We start from the raw sequence: 22,022 nt of genomic DNA, 5'->3' as shown, positions 1-22,022 counted from the left end.
AGACGTTTAGTTCATTGCAATTGGTTCTATCTTGCAGACTATTGTTAGCCCTGTCCTCTCTACTAACGACGAGAAGACCTCCAGTTAGAACATAACTGAGTACATTGCAATTGACCCACAGAGTTGACCATACTGTGAAATTCGCTGCAGTGCACACCACACCCTGCTGCCGCTCCAGTTTGTTTGCATTTTCCGCAGCAAGTTTCAGCTGCAGACACAAGCTTCCTCCATCCTGACGTCGTCTCGAAAGGGCTTGGTACAACGTGCCCCAGCGGGAGGTTATTGATGTTAGCTCAGGCAGGGAAACCAAAACAAAAGATAAACCAAAAAAAAGGGATTATTTTACACTTGTTCCACGCTGTTTTGTCTCACGATGACGTCTACAGCTGCGATATTTTCATTAAGAATTCACTGCATTTGTTAAAACTTGTTCTAGTAATTTGTACTGTGTTGCGTTTCTGTTGTCCTCCAGACCACAAGACGCCGCTGTTCCCCTCGATTGGGCTGCACAACGTAGTCCTTCCTTTCTCCTTGATTGGGTGTTGGGGGTCGGGTGGAGGGATTTGAATCCGGTGGAAAATATTACCAATAATACAATACATACAGAAAGTAAAGAACGTGGTGTATATCGCCTTGACGTGAAGTCAGGGGCACTTCATTATAAATAAACTGAAACTAGAGAAGATGGGTTGAGAAGAAGCACAGTTTTGGAACGTTTTCATTGTCAGAGTCTAGTTAGAGAGGTAGGAATCGTTCAGTACTTTCTTTACCATCCCTTATACACGTTTACCACAAAATGTGTGCATTTTTCCCATGGTTATATAATACATTTACAATATGTATTAATATGCTTTACCATACATCGCTATTCAATGTTACCTCTGCTTTACCATGCTGTGACGGTGCTTTATTTACACTTACGTTTTATATAACGGTATCCCTCGCAAGTGGTCGCGGTTATTGACAATTGCATGCTCTTCTCATGTTGACAGTTTTTTTTAGGAAAGGAATGGAACGAATTTCCTCATTAATCTTGCATGTCTCATATTGGTATTAACGTTCATCATATTGACAGGTGCTAATTAATTAGCTATTATCCCTGGTATGATTTTTTTTTTTTCAAAGCGATCCCAGAACTGCAAAAACTGCACAATTTAGTATTCAAAGTTCGCGCAACAATACCCACATAGTGATATAATAATGTATAATGGTATTACTCTCCATTAACAATATTTTCCTTATTATTCAATTCATATATTATTAATACATTACCACAATTAGAAAGCTTTTTTGTATTATTATTAGTCGTAGTCGTAGTCCTCTTTATCACGAGTAGGGGGATTACTACATGTGGAGTGACAGCTGGAGAAAAAAATTCTGTTCAAAAAGGAAGGTGCTAACAAAGACGAGTGATTAACTAATTTTAACCCCCAAAAAATGCTGTATAATTAAATGTTCAGAAAAAGGGAACCAAAATAAACCGTACAGAGCACGCCATTTAGAGCCTACTGGTTGACAAAGGCCATCATGCCACCAGCAGACTTGGCATTGTAAAACAAACAAACAAAAAAGTCATGCAGTGTACCAATACAGGGGCCACTGTCTCGATAATCATATTATCTAGAAAAATGTCACGGTTGACCGTGTGAACATGTTATAGAACTTGTCTGGTACTACACTGGGTTAAAGAAAGTGCTTGGTTTGCTTGCCTTGCCTTCCAGGAAATTTGTTACACTTCCTGGGTCCTCTGGGTCAAACATCTGACTGGCTGCAAAGCGTGTCAGTCATTAGGGGAAGCAGCTGGTTGGTTTCTGACAGTAAGAAGCCAGTAAAGGAGTGGAGACAGTTTCACTCTCCAGGTGAAATGATCAAGGAAGTGCAAGTCTATCTGAAAGCAAGGCCTGCAACAGAGATTTCTTTAACCTAGTGTAGCACCAGAGATCAGTTTTTAAAATGAAAATATGTTTTGCTGAAAGACGTGTTTCTTTCAAAACTGCACAGTGAATAGGTGTGCTTGGGTGACTGCATGAGATCCACAGCTCACACTGACTCCTTCCCTGGAACCCTATCTCCATCACATGCAGGTTCAGAATCGCCAGCTCGACTGTGGAAACACTCTGTCTGTTGTCCAGGGGGCGGTGTGGTTCTGGACGCTGTTGTTCTGAAAGTCCCTTCCCCCTTCCCTCACTAGGATGGAGTCTGGAGATGTGATTGCCTGGAGGGACGAAAAGGAGGAGCTGAGGGCGGAGCTATCAAAGCTGCAGACTCTTCTGGCAGACAGCCGAGCAGAGAGAGATGAGCTCGAGGGGGAGAATCGAGCTCTGAGAGACAGGGTGAGAGGGAGGGGAGAGAGAGGGGAAGAACCGAGCTCTGAGAGAGAGATGAGCTTAATAAATGACCACATTGTGAAATCGTGTTATTATTGTTGTTGTTGTCGTAGTATCTCGGGTAAAAAAAATTATTATTATTATTATTATTATTATTATTAACCGTGGGGGCAGTGAGTGAGAGAGTATTTGAGGTGGAAAGCATGAGAGTTCGCAAGGACCTTTTTGTCTGTGTAATACTGAGTGCTGCAGGACAGGTGTCTGTCTGTCTTATCCTGTGTTTATCTCACTCTCCCTCTCTCCTCAACTCCCTCTCTCGTTCTGTCTCTCTCAGAGAGCTTGTCCTGTGTTAATCTCTCTGTCTCTCCCACTCTCCTCAGCTCCCTCTCTCACTCTGTCTCTCTCTGAGAGCTTGTCCTGTGATAATCTCTCTATGTCTCTCCCTCTCTCTGCAGACTCCTCTCTCTGCAGACCCCTCTCTCGCTCTGTCTCTCTCAGAGAGCTTGTCCTGTGTTAATCTCTCTGTCTATATGTCTCTCCCTCTCTCCGCAGATCCCTCTCTCGCTCTGTCTCTCTCAGAGCAGAGGGAGTTTCAGAGCAGGCTGAGAGCTTGTCCTGTGTTAATCTCTGTTTCTCCCTCTCTCTGCAGACCCCTCTCTCCGCAAACCCCTCTCTCGCTCTGTCTCTCTCAGAGCAGAGGGAGTTTCGGAGCAAGCTGAGAGCTTGTCGTGAGCGGGAGGGGAGGCAGGCACTGCTGGTGCAGAAACTGCAAGGCAAGGTGAGCTTAGCACTGTGGCTGAATACAAGCAACTCCCTTTAACACGCTTTACATGAAACCCAAACAAATCTTTTAAAGATGTCTTCATTTCACAAGAAGAAAAGCTTTCCTTAGCTCTACCTTAATTGCTAATCACTCTGACTGAATTGTCTACCACTGTTTCAGTGGGAGATGTATTCTGAGCTTCTATCTTGCCCAGGACTACAATGCCACAGTTCGCTGCAGAGATTACACATTTCTGTGGAAGCAAGCAAAGTGGAAATGAGGAAGTGAAATCAAAATGATTTTATTTAACGATTAGAAGAAAGAAAATACAAATAATCTCAGATTAAATTAGGAGTGGTTTTAGTTGGTTATTGGAACTCATTGTGTAGATGAGGGAAAGCTTTGTTTTGTGTAATTAACATGTTTTTATTCCATTCTAAAGCATTCCAATTTAAAACATGTTAAAGAGAATTACTCAGAGAATCAGGGTGTCTGCACAGCCCTATCAATGACCCAAAGAGCTGGCCAGTGCTGCTGTGTTGATTTTTAATACATCCTAGTAGACTCTGAAAGCACAGTAGGTAGTAAAATCACAATAAATCCAGTAATTCCAGTAAATCTTAATTCCAGAACTATTTCTTAGGTCTGAAAGATGCACACATTATGGTAAACACATACTTGATTTTTTAAAATTTTTTATTTAGTAGTCACATGTTGTTTTTTTTTATCATTTTCTCCCAATTTTAGAATAGCCATTATTTTTAGGCTCAGCTCACCACTACCACCACTACCGCTGTGCTCTGCTTCTTTTCACACTACAGACCAACCATGCAGCCACCTCAGAGCTACAGCGTCGGAGGACAACGCAGCTCTGGGCAGCTTGCAGGCAAGCCCACAGGCGTCCGGCCAGACTACAGGGGTCGCTGGTGCATGGTGAGCCGAGGACACCCTGGCCGACCTAAGTCCTCCCCCCCTGGGCGGCGCTCGGCCAACTGTGCGCTGCCCCCTGGGAGCCCCCGTCCACGATCGGCAGTGGAATAGCCTGGACTCGAACCGGCAACGTCCAGGCTATAGGGCACATCCTGCACTCCACACGGTGCCTTTACCGGATGTGCCACTCGGGAGCCCCTGTAAATTTGATTTTCTAAGGGATTTATTTGCTTAACCCTCTTGTCTCTCTCTTGTCCCTCTCCTCTCGCCTCTCCCTCCCCTCCTCCCCTCTCTCAGGTGTGTCAGTACCGGTCTCGATGCCTTCAGTTGGAGCAACAACTGCTGGGTAGAGAGAGTGAGCTGTGCCGGGAGGAGGTGAGTGAGACACAGACCAGACAACGTGAGAGAGCCAGTACTGACTGTGACATGCTGTCATTCTCACATGACAAGTCACATGGTACGCAGGATTGGCCATTCAGGCTCAAGTCTGACCTGAGTCCCCTTAGAGTGGATTTAGAGATGGGTATCAGTGTGGTGCATGTGCATAGACAATAGAATACAGTCCCCTGTATTCCCCTGTGATGTTACTGGTAAATCCACTAGGGCTGAAAACATCTGATTATATCTCTCTCTCCCCTCCCTTTCAGCTGCGTATCCGTGGGGAGCACAGTGACAGTCTGGAGAGCGCCCTTATCAGGATGGAAGAGGAACAGCAGAGGTGAGCAGAGAGGCACAGACACACTAAGACATACAGACACACACACACACACACACACACTGTAAATTCACCTTCTTCCTGTTTCGCCGCACATAGTTCTCTCTGGACCCACTGACATACAGGTATTTCCAAAGGCAAAGAAGCAAATATAAAATATGTAATATTCTTAACAGAGCAGATGTATTGAAAGGCTTTGACTCTGCATTTCCAGTCAGTAGGCTGCAGGCTGCAATACACAGGGTATACATTTCTGCTCGGTATTTTTCTCATACGACTCGGTATGAAATGTCTCTGGTTCAGCCTCCACTATCGCACTGGTTAGAGTGAGGCCTTTCTTTGTTCTTTCAGTAATGTGTTCTCTTTCTCCTCCCCTCTCCCGTTCACTCTCATCCCGCCTGCAGGTGCTTTGGGCTGGTAGAACTGAACTCCCTCCTGCAGAACCAGCTGGACCAATCAGGAGAGGTGAATCAGGCTTTGAGGGAGGATCTCGGAAAGCTGACGGCTGATTGGACCAGAGCTGTGGAGGAAGCGGGGCTCAAGGAAGGAGAGTGGCAAAGAGAGAGGGAGGTGAATGACCTGCTTTTCCATTAGAAATCACAAAATTATAAATCCACTAATCACAGTTAAGGATTCAAAATCCTAGTACATCTTATACTTAGTGTACATTTCACTCGCTTATGTTTAATATCATTCAATTGTAAAATCTTCATTTTTTTGTTCATATTAGAAGTTTATACATTGTGTGTAGGTGTCTACAGGAATCATTTCACACAGTTTGAGCAGACAGAACCCTAACTGCACGAGATGACATCTCATAGAACAATAAGAAACACACGACGGATCCACATGTTCTTCAGTGGTACTGCCAAAATTCTCATGACCAAACTAATGTAAAGTAAACTAGTCAACTGACTGTCCCTCTCCCTCTCCCTCTCTTTCTCTCTCTCCCCTCCCTCTCAGATCCTGAGCTCTCACATCTCCAATGAACACAAACGCCTGCTTGCTCTCTGGAGAGCGGTCGTGACCTTCCGACGCCACTTTCTGACCATGAAGAGCGCCACCGACAGGTCAGAGTTGAAATGGCAGCTCGTTAAACAGATTCCCAGGACTTCGTGAGTCCAGTCAAAGTGACAGACACAGAGCTGGGTGAAAACCAGGCTTGACAGCATTGAGCTCTGAGTCCTAATCAAAGGAGGCTATGATGAGGTTGTATAATACACTGCTGAGTATGGGGTGTGACGATTCACTGTGTATCGACAAACTTTCTTTACATGATATGTCGTAATAGAGGTGTGTATCGTGATACAAGAACCAAAGCACAAGATAACTCAATGTACTTCACCAAGTGGTTCTTGAATGAAGAATTAGTGTGTTTTATAGCTGGTATGAATACATACTCTCCCTATCTCGTTTCATTTGATTTTTTTAATGTTAAAGGATCTTATTATGCATCATACAAGCAGCCAGTCAGCACCATCACATGTACTGTGTATTGCGACCTGCATATCGTGATACGTATCGCAGTGTGACATGAGTGTATCGTTACATCTCTACTACTGAGACTGAACTGTGAGTACTGGGTCCAGTTCTGAGCTACAAAGTCATTTAAAGATCTCAGATTGCATACCTTGCTTTAGTCTGTTCCACTTGCACTTCCTTTGTTGAAATGTGCAATACACAGGACTTCAACTGACTGGAGTATTGTTTGTTGTCTGCAGGGATCTGTCTGAGCTGCAAGCGGATTTCTCTCGTCTCTCCACCTGCCTGCAGTCCAGCTGTGGGGCTGTGTGCGCCCTGCCCTCCTCTCCCCCTCCCCCAGATCCCTCCCCTGCTCTCCAGGAGCTCACAGAGTCCCTGCAGCACAAGGAGCAGGAGCTGGCAGAGCTGAGGGTTCGAGCTGAAGCAGAGACAGAGGAGCTGAGAGAGAGGTGAGAAACTGTTGCTTGTCGTGAGCTATTCCAGCTTCTGGGTTTCATTTCTTGAACTGTTTTTCATGTTACAGAATCAGGTTAAAACTTTAATTTAAAAAAACAGGTTTAATGCTGGTTTTAAATGTGATCATTTAGATAATTAATAAAAAGATCATACTGCATACCTTTAAAATATGCTGTACTGTAGGGCTAATAAGCTTTGACCGTAAAATAACCCAACAACACTTTTGCATCACACTGTCAGCATAATTTTTAGAGAAACGTGCTTACCTTGTAGAATTGGACTGAGTGCAACTTACCTGGGCTGAAACTGCTACGGCTCCCCTTTGGGGAATTAGTTTGTCCCTGCTGTTTCCCGCCTCAGGATCGCTGATCTCTCTGCCTCTCTGCTCTCCCTCAAAATGGAGAGAGAAAAAGAGAGAGAGCTGGAGAGGGAGGAGGAGCAGGAGAGAGAGATGGAGAGGGAAAAGGAGAGGGAGAGAGAAAAGGAGCGAGAGAGGGAGCTGGACTCCATGCGGGAGGCTGTCGAGAGGCTGGTAAGAGAAACCAAACCCAGTGAAATGCTTTATTTTTTTTATTTTCACTGTAACATACTGCAACGCAAATAGATTATGCTGCGTATCATTTAAAACAAACTGTATTTACAAAGCACTGGTATTCACAAAAATAGGATAGTTTAATAGAGTAATTTCAAAAAGGCTTCACAAAACAGCGGGTGTGAAGATTGCATTTCTTTACACCCAGCTCACCTGTCTGAAGGGTCAAGCGCCGTGCTGCCATGTAAAAAGTAATAGGTTACCGTACAGTACCTTCAAATCGGTTCGGGAAACTACAGTTTATTCTTAATGATATCTTATTTATAGCAAATGTATTTGTGGAAAAAACAGTATATAAAAGAAATTCTCTGTTATGGGCGCAATACGGTGGAATGATGATCGCAGTGCCCTGTATCAGGGATGTCTCTGACCTGCCCTCAATGTATTCCACATGAACAGTGTCTTCTCTGTGCAGGCAGGAGTGGCCTGCGGGCAGAGGGGTGATGGGCAGGGGGTGTGTCTCCCTCTCCCTGCTCACACAGCGGGGTTGGGGCTGCCTGCTCTCCAGAACACCATCGCACAGGTAGAGAGCGCCCTCCGCAGAAGAGACAGTGAACTGCAGGTAACGCACACTCCCAGAGCCTTCGCAGGGTGTTCATAAGCCTTAGAGCAGGTGCACCAGTACTATCATGAAGTTCCAAATGACAGCTTCCACACTGATTTGTATTTCGTAGGACTGTGCAGATTCTCGGAATTCACAAGGATTGCCATTTAGCATGTTTTAAATAGTGAGGTATTATTTTAAATGGAATCTTAAAAACGTGTCGATTACACAACACAGAACAAAGCTTTCCCTCGGTTGCCCTTGTCTACACAAGTATTGAGTACCGATCAGTAACAGTCTGGCTGTGTTATTTAATACATAACCTGTTGTGATCAAACTCCTATTTTCTCTGCTATTATTTGTCTTGCCTTTTATAATTTTGATTGAACTTTTCTTGTTATCATCTCCCAATATGTGCAGCATCTCTGCAGTGAATTGTGGGATTGTAGTCCTGGGCCAAGATTTAACCTCTAATTAAACTCGATAGACAACTACATCTCCCACTACACACAGCGGTAGATAATTCAGTCAGAGTGGTCGTCTCTTAAATCACTCAGTGCAGAAGTTCATTATTATTATTATTATTATTATTATTATTATTTATTTCTTAGCAGACGCCCTTATCCAGGGCGACTTACAATCGTAAGCAAATACATTTCAAGTGTTACAATACAAGTAATACAATAAGAGCAAGAAATACAATAACTTTTGTTCAAGTGTGACAAACCACAATTCAATAATACAGCAGCTAATAGTGATAGTTACATCAGGATATGATTAAATAGTGATAGTTACATCAGGATTTGATTAAATACAAAATACTACAGGTTAAACACTTGGCAGATTACAGTATTCTGAAGTACAGGATTAAATGCAGTAAAATAGGGGGCAGATAAGAGCAAAATAAAGCACATTTAAATGAAGGGTGATAGTGTCCCAGGATACAAACAGAGGAGTTCTACAGGGGCTGTTTGAAGAGGTGAGTCTTAAGGAGGCGCCGGAATGTGGTCAGGGACTGGGCAGTCCTGACATCTGTAGGAAGGTCATTCCACCACTGCGGAGCAAGGGTGGAGAAGGAGCGGGCTCTGGAGTTCATTGCTATTGATCAGTACTGGCTTGTATAGATGAGGGTGAATGAGAGAAAAGCAGCTTTTCTTGATGTGAAATTAATACATTTTTAACAGGTTTGCTTCGGTTTCCTACAAAAAAAAACATATTAAAGGGAATAACTCAAAGTCAGAGTATCTGTACAGCCCCAGTATTTCGATAAACCTTTTTGGGAGCTTCAACCCTCTGGAATACACGATAGCCTGGTACTGTAGAAGTATATTTAAGAAATGTCTGCGTGCTTTATTTTGAAAGTGTTCGAGGGTTGATTTCTAACCACAGACTTCATACAATACAGTGCAAGTGTACTCTTATATAGCACTCTTCATGCCAAGCCACCCGGGGGGATTATCAATTACAATTACAACAGTGAACAAATACCAGTGGTTTTACAATGCTTCATACATGAATCATAAGCAGAAGTAGCAAATAATTCTGTGCGTACAGCAAACTTGAGAAAAGATTACATTGACAAAGTGTTAAAACATGGTCATTGTCTGCATTTCTTTTGATTACGATAATAACAATTGGGAGTCATGGCAGTTAGAATCAAGGATGGAGGAAAACCACAGTGACTCCCGACACAGGACCGAACTTTATGGGAAATCTAGGGTATTGCCACAGCTATCCTAGTTGTGTCGGCGCCATTCATATAATTTCTCTGGACAGCTCTAAACACTCTACCATCACATACAAAACAGTCTATCTGTGGCTATATTAGGAGAGAGCTCGGCAGTCACAATGGAAAAAATGTTCTTCAGCAAATGAAGACGGATCTTCAGGAAACTCTGCATGGTTTTAGGGATTGAGGTAAACCAGTTAATGCAGTGGCTGAACTCTATAGCACTTTAATTTTTTTTTTTTTTTATTAAATTAATTTACATATGTAATAACCTTATATGGCCTGTTTGTAATGCTGGTCCCTTTATTCTAACGTACATGTGAAATGATTTTGGACAGACAGTAATCATTCCTGCCTCTCCCTCTCCCTCAGGAGGCCTCTCTGTTCTTGAGGAAAGCAGAGTTCGAGCAAGCGAGAAAGAGGGAGTCACTAGAGCAGCGAATCAGACAGCTGGAACTGGAGGGGGCGGAGCTACGGGAGAGGGCGAGCCGAGAGGAGCGGGCACTGAGAGCTGCCAACGAATCACTGAAGAGGTAACAGGGCTGAGGGCGGGGAGAGAAAAAGAGAGAAGTGAGCACAGACAGAATCGGTCAATTTGACTCCCACTAACACCACCCTCCCAGCTAATTATCCAAATGCCTTGGGCACCATCTCCTCATCTATCATTCTGGTTATAATTCACGTTTGAGAAATTAACCAATGATCTTTAAGGATTCTTAGAATTCCGGTTCATCTCAAAAACAACAACACTTGTAGCAGTTCATGAGTAAATCTTTTTTTGTGATTCATAGTAAATTAGATTTAAGAGCTTGCGCCTGCGCTAACAGTTTGTACCGTTATACAACAAAAGGGGGTGATTGTAGGAGAATAAAACTGGCAACTAATGAATCCATTTCATAATTATACCTCACATTTAATTAACTAAATAACTAAATAACTAAATAAATAAATAAATGCAGGATTTCTGCCAGTGTGTTTTCTGGTAGAAGTTTGTGATATGAACATACTGAAAGCAGCAGTACTTTTACTGGTACAAACGAACAACCTCTCTTACTAAGGTTATCAAAGTCAAAATTTCAGCTGGAGGTCCTCAGTCAGGATGCCTAATCTCATGAGCTAAGAAACTCTGGGAAACCCCGTCCTACACATACTACGTATTAACATTGATTTGGTTTCCATCCGTTTTTAAGGGACACTACTACATACTGTCTACATTATTGTTCATTCTCTATTTGCTTTTCATTACTTACCAGGCTTGCTGACTTCACTCAGCTCTGAAGAGTGTGCTTTTGTTTATACATTCTCAGTTACTAGATCACAGTTGCGTCTCCCTAGTGGACTTTCCTTTCTTGTTTTTGCGTTGCAGTGAAAATGCGACCCTGCCGCCACTGAGGGAGCGACTGAGAGAGATGGAGCGAGAGAACGAAGAACAGAGGAGAGAAAACGTGCGCCTGCAGAGTGAGAGAGAGATGGAGAGAGAAAGGAGGGAGCAAGCGGAGGAGGAGAGAAGACAGCTGGAGAGTGAGAGAAAGGAACGGTAAGAGGGGAAGAGGAGAGCTGCAGAGTGAGATGACAAATAAATACTAGTATGCAGTTAGTATTGACAAGGCAAAATCAACATACAGTCATACAGTTCAATACAGTTTCCAACTGTGTGATCCAAAATCTGAACAAACATCACTGAATAAAGGGTCTGGTTTTAGTGTAAATTACTACAAAATGGAAAAGAAATGGAAAAACAGGACCAATAATATTGTTCTGTGTAGTATCAGAACAGTATGTTGATTCTTGATGTCAATATGTTGATTCTAGATGTCCGTGTGTTGATTCTAGATTTCAGTGTGTGCTTGTGTAGATTGTCAGTGTCTTTTGTTTACTGCAGACTCACCGCTCAGTCCCTGGCCAGCACTCAGAGCAGTGAGAGGAAGCAGGAGCTGTCCAGCCTGCGGGGGGCATTAGAGAAAGTGGAGCTGAAGAAGGAGCTGGCAGAGAGAGAGAGGGACGAGCTGCAGGAAGCGCTGCACACGGTAACAACACACTGTCTCTCACTGAACATGGTAGCTACATGCTCTGTCTCTCACAGCACATGGTAGCTACTCACTCTGTCTCTCACAGCACATGGTAGCTACACGCTCTGTCTCTCACTGCACATGGTAGCTACACGCGCTGTCTCTCACTGTACACTAACTACACTGTCTCTCACACACTCTCTCCCTGTCTGTACAGTAATGGTTCTTCCCTCTCTCTCCGCAGGCCCAGGACTCTGTCTCCAGCCTCTCCCTCTCTCAGACTCTCCTGCAGAAGGACTGTGCTGATCTGAGGGACTCACTGGAGAAGATGGGTGCTCTGAACGAGGCTCTGGCGATAGATAAGAGAGAGCTGCACTCCCAGAGCCTGCAGGTAGGGGTCAGGAGACCACAAGCCAGCCTGCTTAGGGGCTGTAACAGGGATGGAAATAGAAGGGCTTCATGGGCGATCTCAGCATTACTTTTATCCCCCCTTCCCCCGGTCAGGAATCAACTGCCCCAGAACCTGAATAATGCATATAGGCTTACAGGTGCTGAGATTATTTATTAAAAACAAAAGTCGGGGCTCCTGAGTGGCGCATCTGGTAAAGGCATAGGATGCATCCTGCATGGAGTGCAGGATGCATCCTATAGCCTGGCGGTCGCCAGTTCGGGTCCAGGTTATTTCACTGCCGACCGTGGAGGGGAGTTCCCAGGGGGTGGCGCACAACTGGCCGAGCACCGCCCAGGTGGGGAGGGCCTAGGTCGGCCAGGGTTTCCTCGGCTCACCGCGCACCAGCGACCCCTGTAGTCTGGCTGGGCGTCTGCAGGCCTGCCTGTAAGCTACCCAGAGCTGCATGGTCCTCCAACGCTGTAGCTCTGAGGTGGCTGCATGGTGGGCCCGCAGAATGAAAAGAAGCGGCCAGTTGACGGCACACCACATATTAACTATATTATTCATCATCTATCTAATCTTCTAATAACGCCTCAATAGTGCGAAATTTAGAAATACTGAAAGAAACTTAATAAGTTAAATGGCAAATGTTTTGACCAGAAGACTTTCTCACTGTCTTCATTGTTGAAGCGCTTGTCACCGAATTTGTTATGTTTTTTTTTTTAATATTATAAATCCAAAAAACAAAGATTGTACTGAGAAACTGCTATTAAACATCAAAATGTACCAGAGTTAAAGGCGCTGATGCTTAGGGTTAGCACTGTGTCCAGCTGAGTCTGGCAGAACACTGTCTTCTCGTGAACGCTGTGATTTTAAAGGATCAGACCAACTACTCCTTTTAAAAACCTAGAAGCCTGAGGCTCACCTGCTGTGTGGAAATTCCCTAAAGACACTGTTCTGTATACAGTATGTTGCACAGGTAAGGTCTTTTAGTATATGCGTCCTGAGCCATTGAGAACAGTAGAGGCTAGGGTAGGTCATGTTCGTGGCAGTAGTGATTCAGAATCACAGCATTTAGAAGCAGTCTTGTGTCCCGCACAGGAGTGACTGTGTTTTAAAGCAGAGTCTTCAATCTGTGTTTATTGTAAACCAGTAACAGTAGCACTGACTCACTCCTGTGTTTGTTCTTGCCCAGTTGGAGACAGAGTTGTCCAGTTTACAATCCAGACTGGAGTCACTGGTCTCGGAGAGAGCCTCGCTGCAGAGGGAGCTGAGGACAGCGGAACGAGAGAGAAAGGAACTGGAATCGGAGAGAGACCGGGCCTGGAGCACACTCCAACGAGCCAGCGAGAGAGAGAGCGAGAGGGAGAGAGAGGAGAGCGAAAGTAGAGAGGAGATGCAGAGGAGAGAGGAGAGACTAGAGGAGGTGAGAGAGAGCGAGAAAGAGAATGAGGGAGAGAGAGGCACAAGGAGAGGAGGAGAAAAGAGGAGACACTGAAGGAAGTGAGAGAGAGAATGAGTGGCTAGGGGGACTTTGACTTTTAAAAAGCACTTTATTACAAAAATAAAAAAAAATTGACATTATTAACCACATTACAAACAATACAACACAATAAAACACACCAAAAATTGTGCTGGCTCAATCCAGAACTCCAAAGCGCATCAGCACAATATCAGTCAGACTTAAAACCTGTTTAAACAGTACTTTATTAATACAACCAATTTACTGTAGATACATTAAAAAGTCATTATAACAAGAAAATATACGGCAGATTAAGAACCAATTCATCAGTTTCAATTTCACAGATTGCATTCTCAGTGCACCAGATCTCTTTAATCTATATTCTGCATCATTTTGTAGTAACTAAAATCTAGCTAAATTCTAGCCATTACCAGCATAAACCTGGATACAACATCTTGTGACTGGTGCTGATTCAGAGTAGGGGGAGAGAAGGTGAAAGAGAGGGAGACTGAGGGAGAAAGGAGAGAATTTTAATTTTTGTTTTTAAATTACACATTAGAGCGATAGGAAGTGCAATATGAATTATGTGCAGTATGAATTATGGAATCACAACTGGATTTGGTGCGGGACATGGCACTTTTATCTGTGCCCAGGGAGCCCCCAGAAATACACAGTAATCCTGCCTCCCAGTCTCACAGCCTTGTGCAGCAGACAGGGCCTGTACAATGCAGAATGCTGGGTTAGTCCAGTGTCTCTGTCATTGTGAGTGAGAGATAGGCAGGTGAGGGGCAAGGCCAGGAGAAACTATTTAATAATTACGCCCCCCCCCCCAGCTGACCCGTCTCCATGGCGACGCCTGCTCGGAGCTGCAGGCATTGCGGGAGGAGATGAGCCGGGTCGCAGAGAGTCAGAGCCGTGCGGAGCGCGACAATGAGACGCTGCTGAGAGAGAGAGAGAAGCTGCAGAGCGAGCTGAGAGCGCTGGAGAAAGAGAAGGAGGGGCTGGAGCGAGAGAGAGAGGAATTGAGGTATCGGACAACCAGGAGCGCTAAAACCATCCGTTCTCAAAAGTGTAAATTAAGGCTGTAAAGGTGCTCCGCATGGAGTGAAGGATGCGCCCTATAGCCTAGACGTCGTCGGTTCGAGTCCAGGCTCTTCCACTGCCGACTGTGGACGCGAGCTCCCAGGAGGCACTGCACAGGGGGGCGGGGGAGCTTAGGTCAGCCAGGGTGTCCTCGGCTCACCGCGCACCAGCGACCCCTGTAGTCTGGCCGGGCGCCTGTGGGCTTGCCTGTAAGCTGCCCAGAGCTGCGTTGTCCTCCGACGCTGTAGCTCTGAGGTGGCTGCATGGTGAGTCTGCAGTGAGAAAAGAAGCGGTCGGCTGACGGCACGCGCTTCGGAGGACGGCGTGTGTTCGTCTTCACCGCTCCCGAGTCAGCGCAAGGGTGGTAGCGGTGTGCTGAGCATAAAAATAATTGGATATTCTAAATTGGTTGAAAATACAAAAAATAATTGGCGACTACTAAATTTATTAAAAAAAAAAAACCAAAAAAAAACATTTAAGCCTTATAGTTCATACCATGAGACACATTTTCAAGAAAAATAGACGATTTAGTCTTCATACATATCTTTGTATTTCACCTTTCAAACTTTACATTGATTTTCACACCCAGTGGTTTTCAATGTTTGAGATACTATACATTTTCAGTAAACCATTAAGTAAAAAAACTTTTTTTAGTTCCATATTCTGTTTTAACATTGAAACCTTTTGAACCTTGAATCTGCATTATATATTTAAACTTACTGAACCTCATGTTCTGTTTTGCTCAGTGCTTTTTTAGCCCCAGAGATTTATTTGCAGAGATGTACTCAACATTCTGGTAGCAGCTCTAGAAATTGATTTTCCACACAGAGGAGTTGAAATATTATTGCAGTGTGACTGCATTGTGCAGCATAGCACAGCATAGTGCAGCATAGTCCAGCACAGTACAGCAAAGTGCAGCATAGTGACAGCATAACTGTGATTATTCAGCATAATTGTAATTGAACAGAATATCATTGTAATTGTAATCATTACCCTAATTGACCCCAGGTCTGATACCGAGTGATGGTTGGGGTTCATGTTTCACCTCCTCTCTCCGCAGGTCACTCCAGGAGACCCTGCACTGCGACCTCTCTGCAGCCAATCACAAGAACTCCAACCTTCAGATCCTGCAGGGTCAACTGGAGGTCAAAGTTCAAACCCTCTTGCAGGCGAAGGAGGTGCTGCAGGGTAGGTCAGTAGGGAGTGCATAATGCTCATTGTCAGTGGAAGTGTGAAGTCAATGTGGGAAGTGTAGTGTGCTAATGGGAGGCCAGTGTGTTTTAAAGCCTTTGGCTGTATGCTATGTGAGTTTCTAAGTATCTGCAGAGTTATTAGTCATGTTGCAGTTATTAGTGTACACTAGTATGCTGCACCAGCTTTTAAAATGACAAAGGTGACCTTCTAATAATAAATGTACAAGTGCGAGTACTCTCCTCGGCTAGGCTGGTGGATTGAGGGATGAGACTGCATAGTGAGTATTTCAATCAACAGTAGCCAGCCTCATTTCACCTGTATAGCACAGTCACAAATCATATTCAGTTTTAGTGAGGCTGTTTAGTTTCAGTTCAAACTAACTTGAAGTAGCCATTGTGGTGTATGTATGAGCTGAGGATGGTGTCTGTCTGTCTGTGTCTGTGTATATTTGCCTGTCTGAATGTGTGTCAACCTGTTTGTCTGTCGGTCTGTGTGTTTGTCTTCTATTCTGTCTGTGTATCTGTCTGTCTGCGTGTCTGCCTGCTTGTCAGTCTGTCTGTCTGTGTGCACGCCTATCTGTCTGTGTGTCTTGTTTTTCTGTTAGCCTTTGTGGTTGTCTTCCATTCTGTCTGTCTGAAGGAGATGTCTTACTGTATCCCTTCACCTGTGGGTCTGTTAGTGTCCTCTCTGTGTGTTTCAGGGGAGATTGAATGCCTCCGCACAGAACTGCAGACTGAGACCACCCGCCTGCAGAGAGAGAAGGATGGGCTGCTGCAAGACATAGAGGAGCTGAGGGAGGAGGGGGAGAGGGCGAAGGAGAGGTTGGAGGGAGAGAGGGAGAGGCTGAGCCAGGAGCTGAGCCTCTCCCGGGAGAGAGAGGGGAGGGAGAGGGAGGAGAGGGAGAGGGGCAACACGGAGAGGGAGAGCTGGCAGAAGGAGAGGGAGGCTCTGAGCTCAGAGCTGGGAGAGAGGGATGGAGAGGTGGACCGACTGGAGGAGAGAGTCAAAGCACTGGAGAGGGAAAGAGAGGAGCTGAGGAAAGAGCTGAGAGAGAGGGAGGCAGAGGTGGAGAGGCTGGAGAGAGATCGCCGAGCAGGGGAAGAGAAACTCAGGGAGAGGTGTGCAGAGACACACAGACTGAGAGAGAAGCTGGATGAGTTAGAGACAGAGAGAGAAGAACAACAGGACAGAGAGAACCAAGAGCTAAGAGAACGAGTGCAGGCGCTGGAGAAAGAGAAGGAAGGAACCATGAGAGAGAGGGACGAGGAGATCCAGCGACTAAGAGAACAAGCGAGGGAGCTGGTGAGAAAAGGAGAGGAAAGCAGGGAAAGAGCAGAGGCGCTGAAGGAGAGGCTGGAGGCAGCCAGGACAGAGGAGGATGAGAAAGTGAGAGTGAGGGACGGAGAGATTGAGACCCTGCAGAGGCTAAGGAGAGAAAGAGAGGTGGAGCACACCGCTGAGCTGAGGAGGAAAGAGAGAGAGGTGGAGAGGCTGAGAGAGAGGGAGGAAGAACTGGAGAGAGTAAGTGAAAGTTTAAGCACAGAGCTAGGAGAGAGGGAAGTAGAGATCGAGAGAGTGAAAACCATACAAAGAGAAAGAGAGGAACAGCAGACCTCAGAACTGAGTGAGAGGGAGGGAGAGGTGGAGAGGCTGAGAGAGAGAGTGGAAGAGCTAGAAGAAGAGAGAGCAGGGCTACACTTAAAGCTGGAAGAGATGGAGAGAGCAAAGATCCTACACAGAGAAAGAGAGGAACAACTGATATCACAACTGATAGAGAGGGAGGGAGAGGTGGAGAGACTGATAGAGAGGGTGAAGACTTTGGAAGGAGGAAGAGAAGAGATTGCCAAGATACTTGGAGAGAGGGAGGGAGAGGTGGAGAGACTGAGAGAGAGTGTGAATGAGCTGGAGAGAGAGAGGGGGAAGGTGACGATGGAGGTGAGAGAGAGGGAGGCAGAGAGAAAGAGACTGAGAGAGCGAATGGAGGAGATCAGGAGAGAAGGGGAGGAGAGACAGAGAGCCACCCTGAAGGAGAAGGATGAAGAGATTGAGAAAGAACGAGTGAGAGTGTTGACCCTACAGAGCGAGAGAGAGGGGATGAGTGAGGAGCTGAGAGAGAGGGAGGGAGAGCTGGAGTCACTGAGGGAGAGAGTGAAGACTTTGGAAGGAGGAAGAGAAGAGATTGCAAAGTTACTCAGACAGCAGGAAAAAGAGATGGAGAAAGCAAAGACCTTACTGAGAGAAAGAGAGGTACAGCAGATCTCAGAACTGAGAGAGAGGGAGGAAGAGGTGGAGACACTGAGGGAGAGAGTGATGGAGCTGGAGAGAGAGAGATCATGGCTAACCACGGAGCTCAGAGAGAGTCAAGCAGAGACAGAGAGAGCAAAGAATTTACAGAGAGAAAGAGAGGAACGACAGATCTCAGAACTGAGAGAAAGGGAGGGAGAGGTGGAGAGGCTGAGAGAGAGTGTGGAAGAGCTAGAAGAAGAGAGAGCAGGGCTAGGTTTGAAGCTGGAAGAAATGGAGAGAGCAAAGATCCTGCACAGAGAAAGAGAGGAACGACAGATCTCACAATTGAGAGATAGGGAGGGAGAGGTGGATAGACTGAGAGAGAGAGTGGAGGAACTGGAGAGAGAGAGAGCAGGGCTAACCATGGAGCTAGGAGAGAGGGAAGCAGAGATAGAGAGAGTGAAAACCATGCAAAGAGAAAGAGATGAACAACAGATCTCAGACCTGAGAGAGAGGGAGGGAGAGGCAGAGAGACTGAGAGAGAAGGTAAAGACTTTGGAAGGAGGAAGAGAAGAGATTTCCAAGATACTTGGAGAGAGGGAGGGAGAGGTGGCGAGACTGAGAGAGAGAGTGAATGAGCTAGAGAGAGAGAGGGGGAAGGTGACGATGGAGGTGAGAGAGAGGGAGGCAGAGAGAAAGAGACTGAGAGAGCGAATGGAGGAGATCAGGAGAGAAGGGGAGGAGAGACAGAGAGCCACCCTGAAGGAGAAGGATGGAGAGATAGAGAAAGAACGAGTGAGAGTGTTGACCCTACAAAGAGAGAGAGGGGGGATGAGTGAGGAGCTGAGAGAGAGGGAGGGAGAGCTGGAGACACTGAGGGAGAGAGTGAAGACTTTGGAGGGAGGAAGAGAAGAGATTGCAAAGTTACTCAGACAGCAGGAAAAAGAGATGGAGAAAGCAAAGACCTTACTGAGAGAAAGAGAGGTACAGCAGATCTCAGAACTGAGAGAGAGGGAGGAAGAGGTGGAGACACTGAGGGAGAGAGTGATGGAGCTGGAGAGAGAGAGATCATGGCTAACCACGGAGCTCAGAGAGAGGCAAGCAGAGATAGAGAGAGCAAAGAATTTACAGAGAGAAAGAGAGGAACAACAGATCTCAGAACTGAGAGAAAGGGAGGGAGAGGTGGAGAGGCTGAGAGAGAGAGTGGAAGAGCTAGAAGAAGAGAGAGCAGGGCTAGGCTTGAAGCTGGAAGAAATGGAGAAGGCAAAGATCCTACACAGAGAAAGAGAGGAACGACAGATCTCACAACTGAGAGATAGGGAGGGAGAGGTGGATAGACTGAGAGAGAGAGTGGAGGAGCTGGAGAGAGAGAGAGCAGGGCTAACCATGGAGCTAGGCGGGAGGGAAGCAGAGATAGAGAGAGTGAAAACCATGCAAAGAGAAAGAGAGGAACAACAGATCTCAGACCTGAGAGAGAGGGAGGGAGAGGCAGAGAGACTGAGGGAGAGGGTAAAGACTTTGGAAGGAGGAAGAGAAGAGATTTCCAAGATACTTGGAGAGAGGGAGGGAGAGGTGGAGAGACTGAGAGAGAGAGTGAATGAGCTAGAGAGAGAGAGGGGGAAGGTGATGATGGAGGTGAGAGAGAGGGAGGCAGAGAGAGAGAGACTGAGAGAGCGAATGGAGGATATCAGGAGAGAAGGGGAGGAGAGACAGAGAGCCACCCTGAAGGAGAAGGATGGAGAGATAGAGAAAGAACGAGTGAGAGTGTTGACCCTACAAAGAGAGAGAGGGGGGATGAGTGAGGAGCTGAGAGAGAGGGAGGGAGAGCTGGAGACACTGAGGGAGAGAGTGAAGACTTTGGAAGGAGGAAGAGAAGAGATTGCAAAGTTACTCAGAGAGAGGGAAAAAGAGATGGAGAGAGCAAAGACCTTACTGAGAGAAAGAGAGGAACGACAGATCTCAGAACTAAGAGAGAGGAAGGGAGAGGTGGAGACACTGAGGGAGAGAGTGAGGGAGCTGGAAGGAGAGAGAGCCGGGCTGGGATTGAAGCTGGAAGAAATGGAGAGAGCAAAGATCCTACACAGAGAAAGAGAGGAACGACAGATCTCACAATTGAGAGAGAGGGAGGGAGAGATGGAGAGACTGAGAGAGAGAGTGGAGGAGCTGAAGAGAGAGGGGGGGAAGGTGACGATGGAGGTGAGAGAGAGGGAGGCAGAGAGAAAGAGACTGAGAGAGCAAATAGAGGAGATCAGGAGAGAAGGGAAGGAGAGACAGAGAGCCACCCTGAAGGAGAAGGATGAAGAGATAGAGAAAGAACGAATGAGAGTGTTGACCCTACAGAGAGAGAGAGAGGGGGTGAGTGAGGAGCTGAGAGAGAGGGAGGGAGAGCTGGAGACACTGAGGGAGAGAGTGAAGACTTTGGAGGGAGGAAGAGAAGAGATTGCAAATTTACTCACAGAGCAGGAAAAAGAGATGGAGAGAGCAAAGACCGTACTGAGGGAAAGAGAGGTACAACAGATCTCAGAACTGAGGGAAAGGGAGGGAGAGGTGGAGACACTGAGGGAGAGAGTGAGAGAGCTGGAGAGAGAGAGAACAGGGCTAACCACGGAGCTCAGAGAGAGGGAAGCAGAGACAGAGAGAGCAAAGAATTTACAGAGAGAAAGAGTGGAACGTCAGATCTCAGAACTGAGAGAGAGGGAGAGAGAGGTGGAGAGGCTGAGAGAGAGGGTGGAGGAGCTAGAAGAAGAGAGAGCAGGGCTAGGCTTGAAACTAGAAGAGATGGAAAGAACAAAGATCCTACACAGAGAAAGAGAGGTACAACAGATCTCGCAACTGAGAGAGAGGGAGGGAGAAGTGGAGAGGCTGAGAGAAAGAGTGGAGGAACTGGAGAGAGAGGGAAGGAAGGTGATGGTGGAGGTGAGAGAGAGGGAGGGAGAGGTAGAGAGGCTGAGGGAGAGAGTGAAGACCTTGCATGAAGGAAGAGAAGAGATTGCCAAGTTACTCATAGAAAGAGAGGGAGAGGCAGAGAGGGTAAAGACTGTACTGAGAGAAAGAGAGGAACGACAGACCTCAGAACTGAAGGAGAGGGAGGGAGAGGTGGAGAAGCTGAGAGAGAAGGTGGTAGAACTACAGAAACAGAAGAACAGAGAGATAGAGAGGTTGAGGGAGAGTGTGGAAGAGAGCTGGAGAGAGAGGGAGGGAGAGACAGAGAGGCTGAGAGAGAGAGTGGAGGAGCTGGAGACAGACATTGTGAGTTGGAAAGAACGAGAAGAAATGAAGCAAAGAGAGACCGACACTCTGAACAAAAGGGTGGAGGGACTCGAACAAGAGGAGGAGAAACTAAGAGCCATGGTGAGGGAGAGGAAGAGAGAGGCGGAGAGACTGATAGAGAGGCTGAAGGAGCTGGAGAGAGGAGGAGAGAGGGAGAGAGACATTGAGAGACTTAAGGAGAGATTGGATAAGAAGAGCAGAGAGGTCATGAAGCTGAGTGACAGAGTGGAGGAGCTTCAGAAAGAAGGAGAGAAACTGAGGAAGAGAGAGAAGGAGACGGAGAGAGTGAGAGTGAATGAGCTGGAGAGAGAGAGGGAGGGACAGGTAGAGAGACTGAAGGAGCTGGAGAGAGAAAGAGAGGGGCTGAGAGACAGGGAGGAAAAGGTAGAGAGGCTGAGAGTGAGGGTGGAGGTGAAAAACCAAGAGATGAGGGAGATGCAGATGGAAGGGGTAAGACTGAGAGCTGCAGTGAGGGAGAGGGAGGGAGAAGTGGAGAGACTGAGAGAGGGAGTAGAGAATAGGAACAAGGAGATGGAGAGACTCCGGGAACGGGTGAGGAAGCTGGAGAGAGAGAGAGGGAGGGAGGGAGAGGTGGAGTGGAGACAGAGAACTGGGAACCTGGAGCAGGAAGTCAGACCACTGCAGGAAGGGGTGGCTTCATTGTCGACACACCCCCTGCAGGTTAGTACAAGGTCGTTCTTTCTGAATAATCAGGAAATACCTTGGGAACAAGGGCCGTGCAGCTAGTCGGACAATCTGAGCAGATCCCTGTGCTATGTTTCAAGTTGTTAGGTATTAATTAACTTCCTGAATGACTCAGTGTGGAACTTAACTCCCATTGATTGGTTT

The 22,022-nt window shown here is 46.3% G+C and overlaps 1 protein-coding gene across 4 annotated transcripts in view; it reads left to right on the top strand.

Moving 5' to 3' along the window:
* The first annotated feature begins 504 nt into the window (after positions 1-504).
* The window catches only part of si:dkey-230p4.1 (centrosome-associated protein CEP250), a 33,991-nt gene continuing 12,473 nt past the window's right edge, over positions 505-22,022 (top strand). Inside the window, exons 1-19 of one of the 4 annotated variants that reach the window (XM_059032030.1) lie at positions 507-743; positions 2,192-2,333; positions 2,977-3,105; positions 4,318-4,395; positions 4,668-4,738; positions 5,140-5,305; positions 5,699-5,805; positions 6,457-6,666; positions 7,034-7,205; positions 7,681-7,827; positions 9,911-10,071; positions 10,905-11,075; positions 11,421-11,565; positions 11,792-11,938; positions 13,134-13,364; positions 14,234-14,427; positions 15,544-15,671; positions 16,378-19,391; positions 19,476-21,854. In XM_059032030.1, the coding sequence (XP_058888013.1) occupies positions 2,193-2,333; positions 2,977-3,105; positions 4,318-4,395; positions 4,668-4,738; positions 5,140-5,305; positions 5,699-5,805; positions 6,457-6,666; positions 7,034-7,205; positions 7,681-7,827; positions 9,911-10,071; positions 10,905-11,075; positions 11,421-11,565; positions 11,792-11,938; positions 13,134-13,364; positions 14,234-14,427; positions 15,544-15,671; positions 16,378-19,391; positions 19,476-21,854 (7,791 nt within the window). In that variant the 5' untranslated portion in view covers positions 507-743; position 2,192. Of the gene's footprint in view, positions 744-2,084; positions 2,334-2,976; positions 3,106-4,317; positions 4,396-4,667; positions 4,739-5,139; positions 5,306-5,698; positions 5,806-6,456; positions 6,667-7,033; positions 7,206-7,680; positions 7,828-9,910; positions 10,072-10,904; positions 11,076-11,420; positions 11,566-11,791; positions 11,939-13,133; positions 13,365-14,233; positions 14,428-15,543; positions 15,672-16,377; positions 21,855-22,022 lie in introns of all 4 variants that reach the window. The other 3 variants (XM_059032029.1, XM_059032027.1, XM_059032028.1) reach the window with 3 other exon arrangements.

Source organism: Acipenser ruthenus, chromosome 10 (genome assembly GCF_902713425.1).
Source record: "Acipenser ruthenus chromosome 10, fAciRut3.2 maternal haplotype, whole genome shotgun sequence".
Lineage (NCBI taxonomy): Eukaryota > Metazoa > Chordata > Actinopteri > Acipenseriformes > Acipenseridae > Acipenser > Acipenser ruthenus.
Note: the sequence above shows the minus strand (reverse complement) of the source record. Positions and strands in the feature narration are given on the sequence as shown.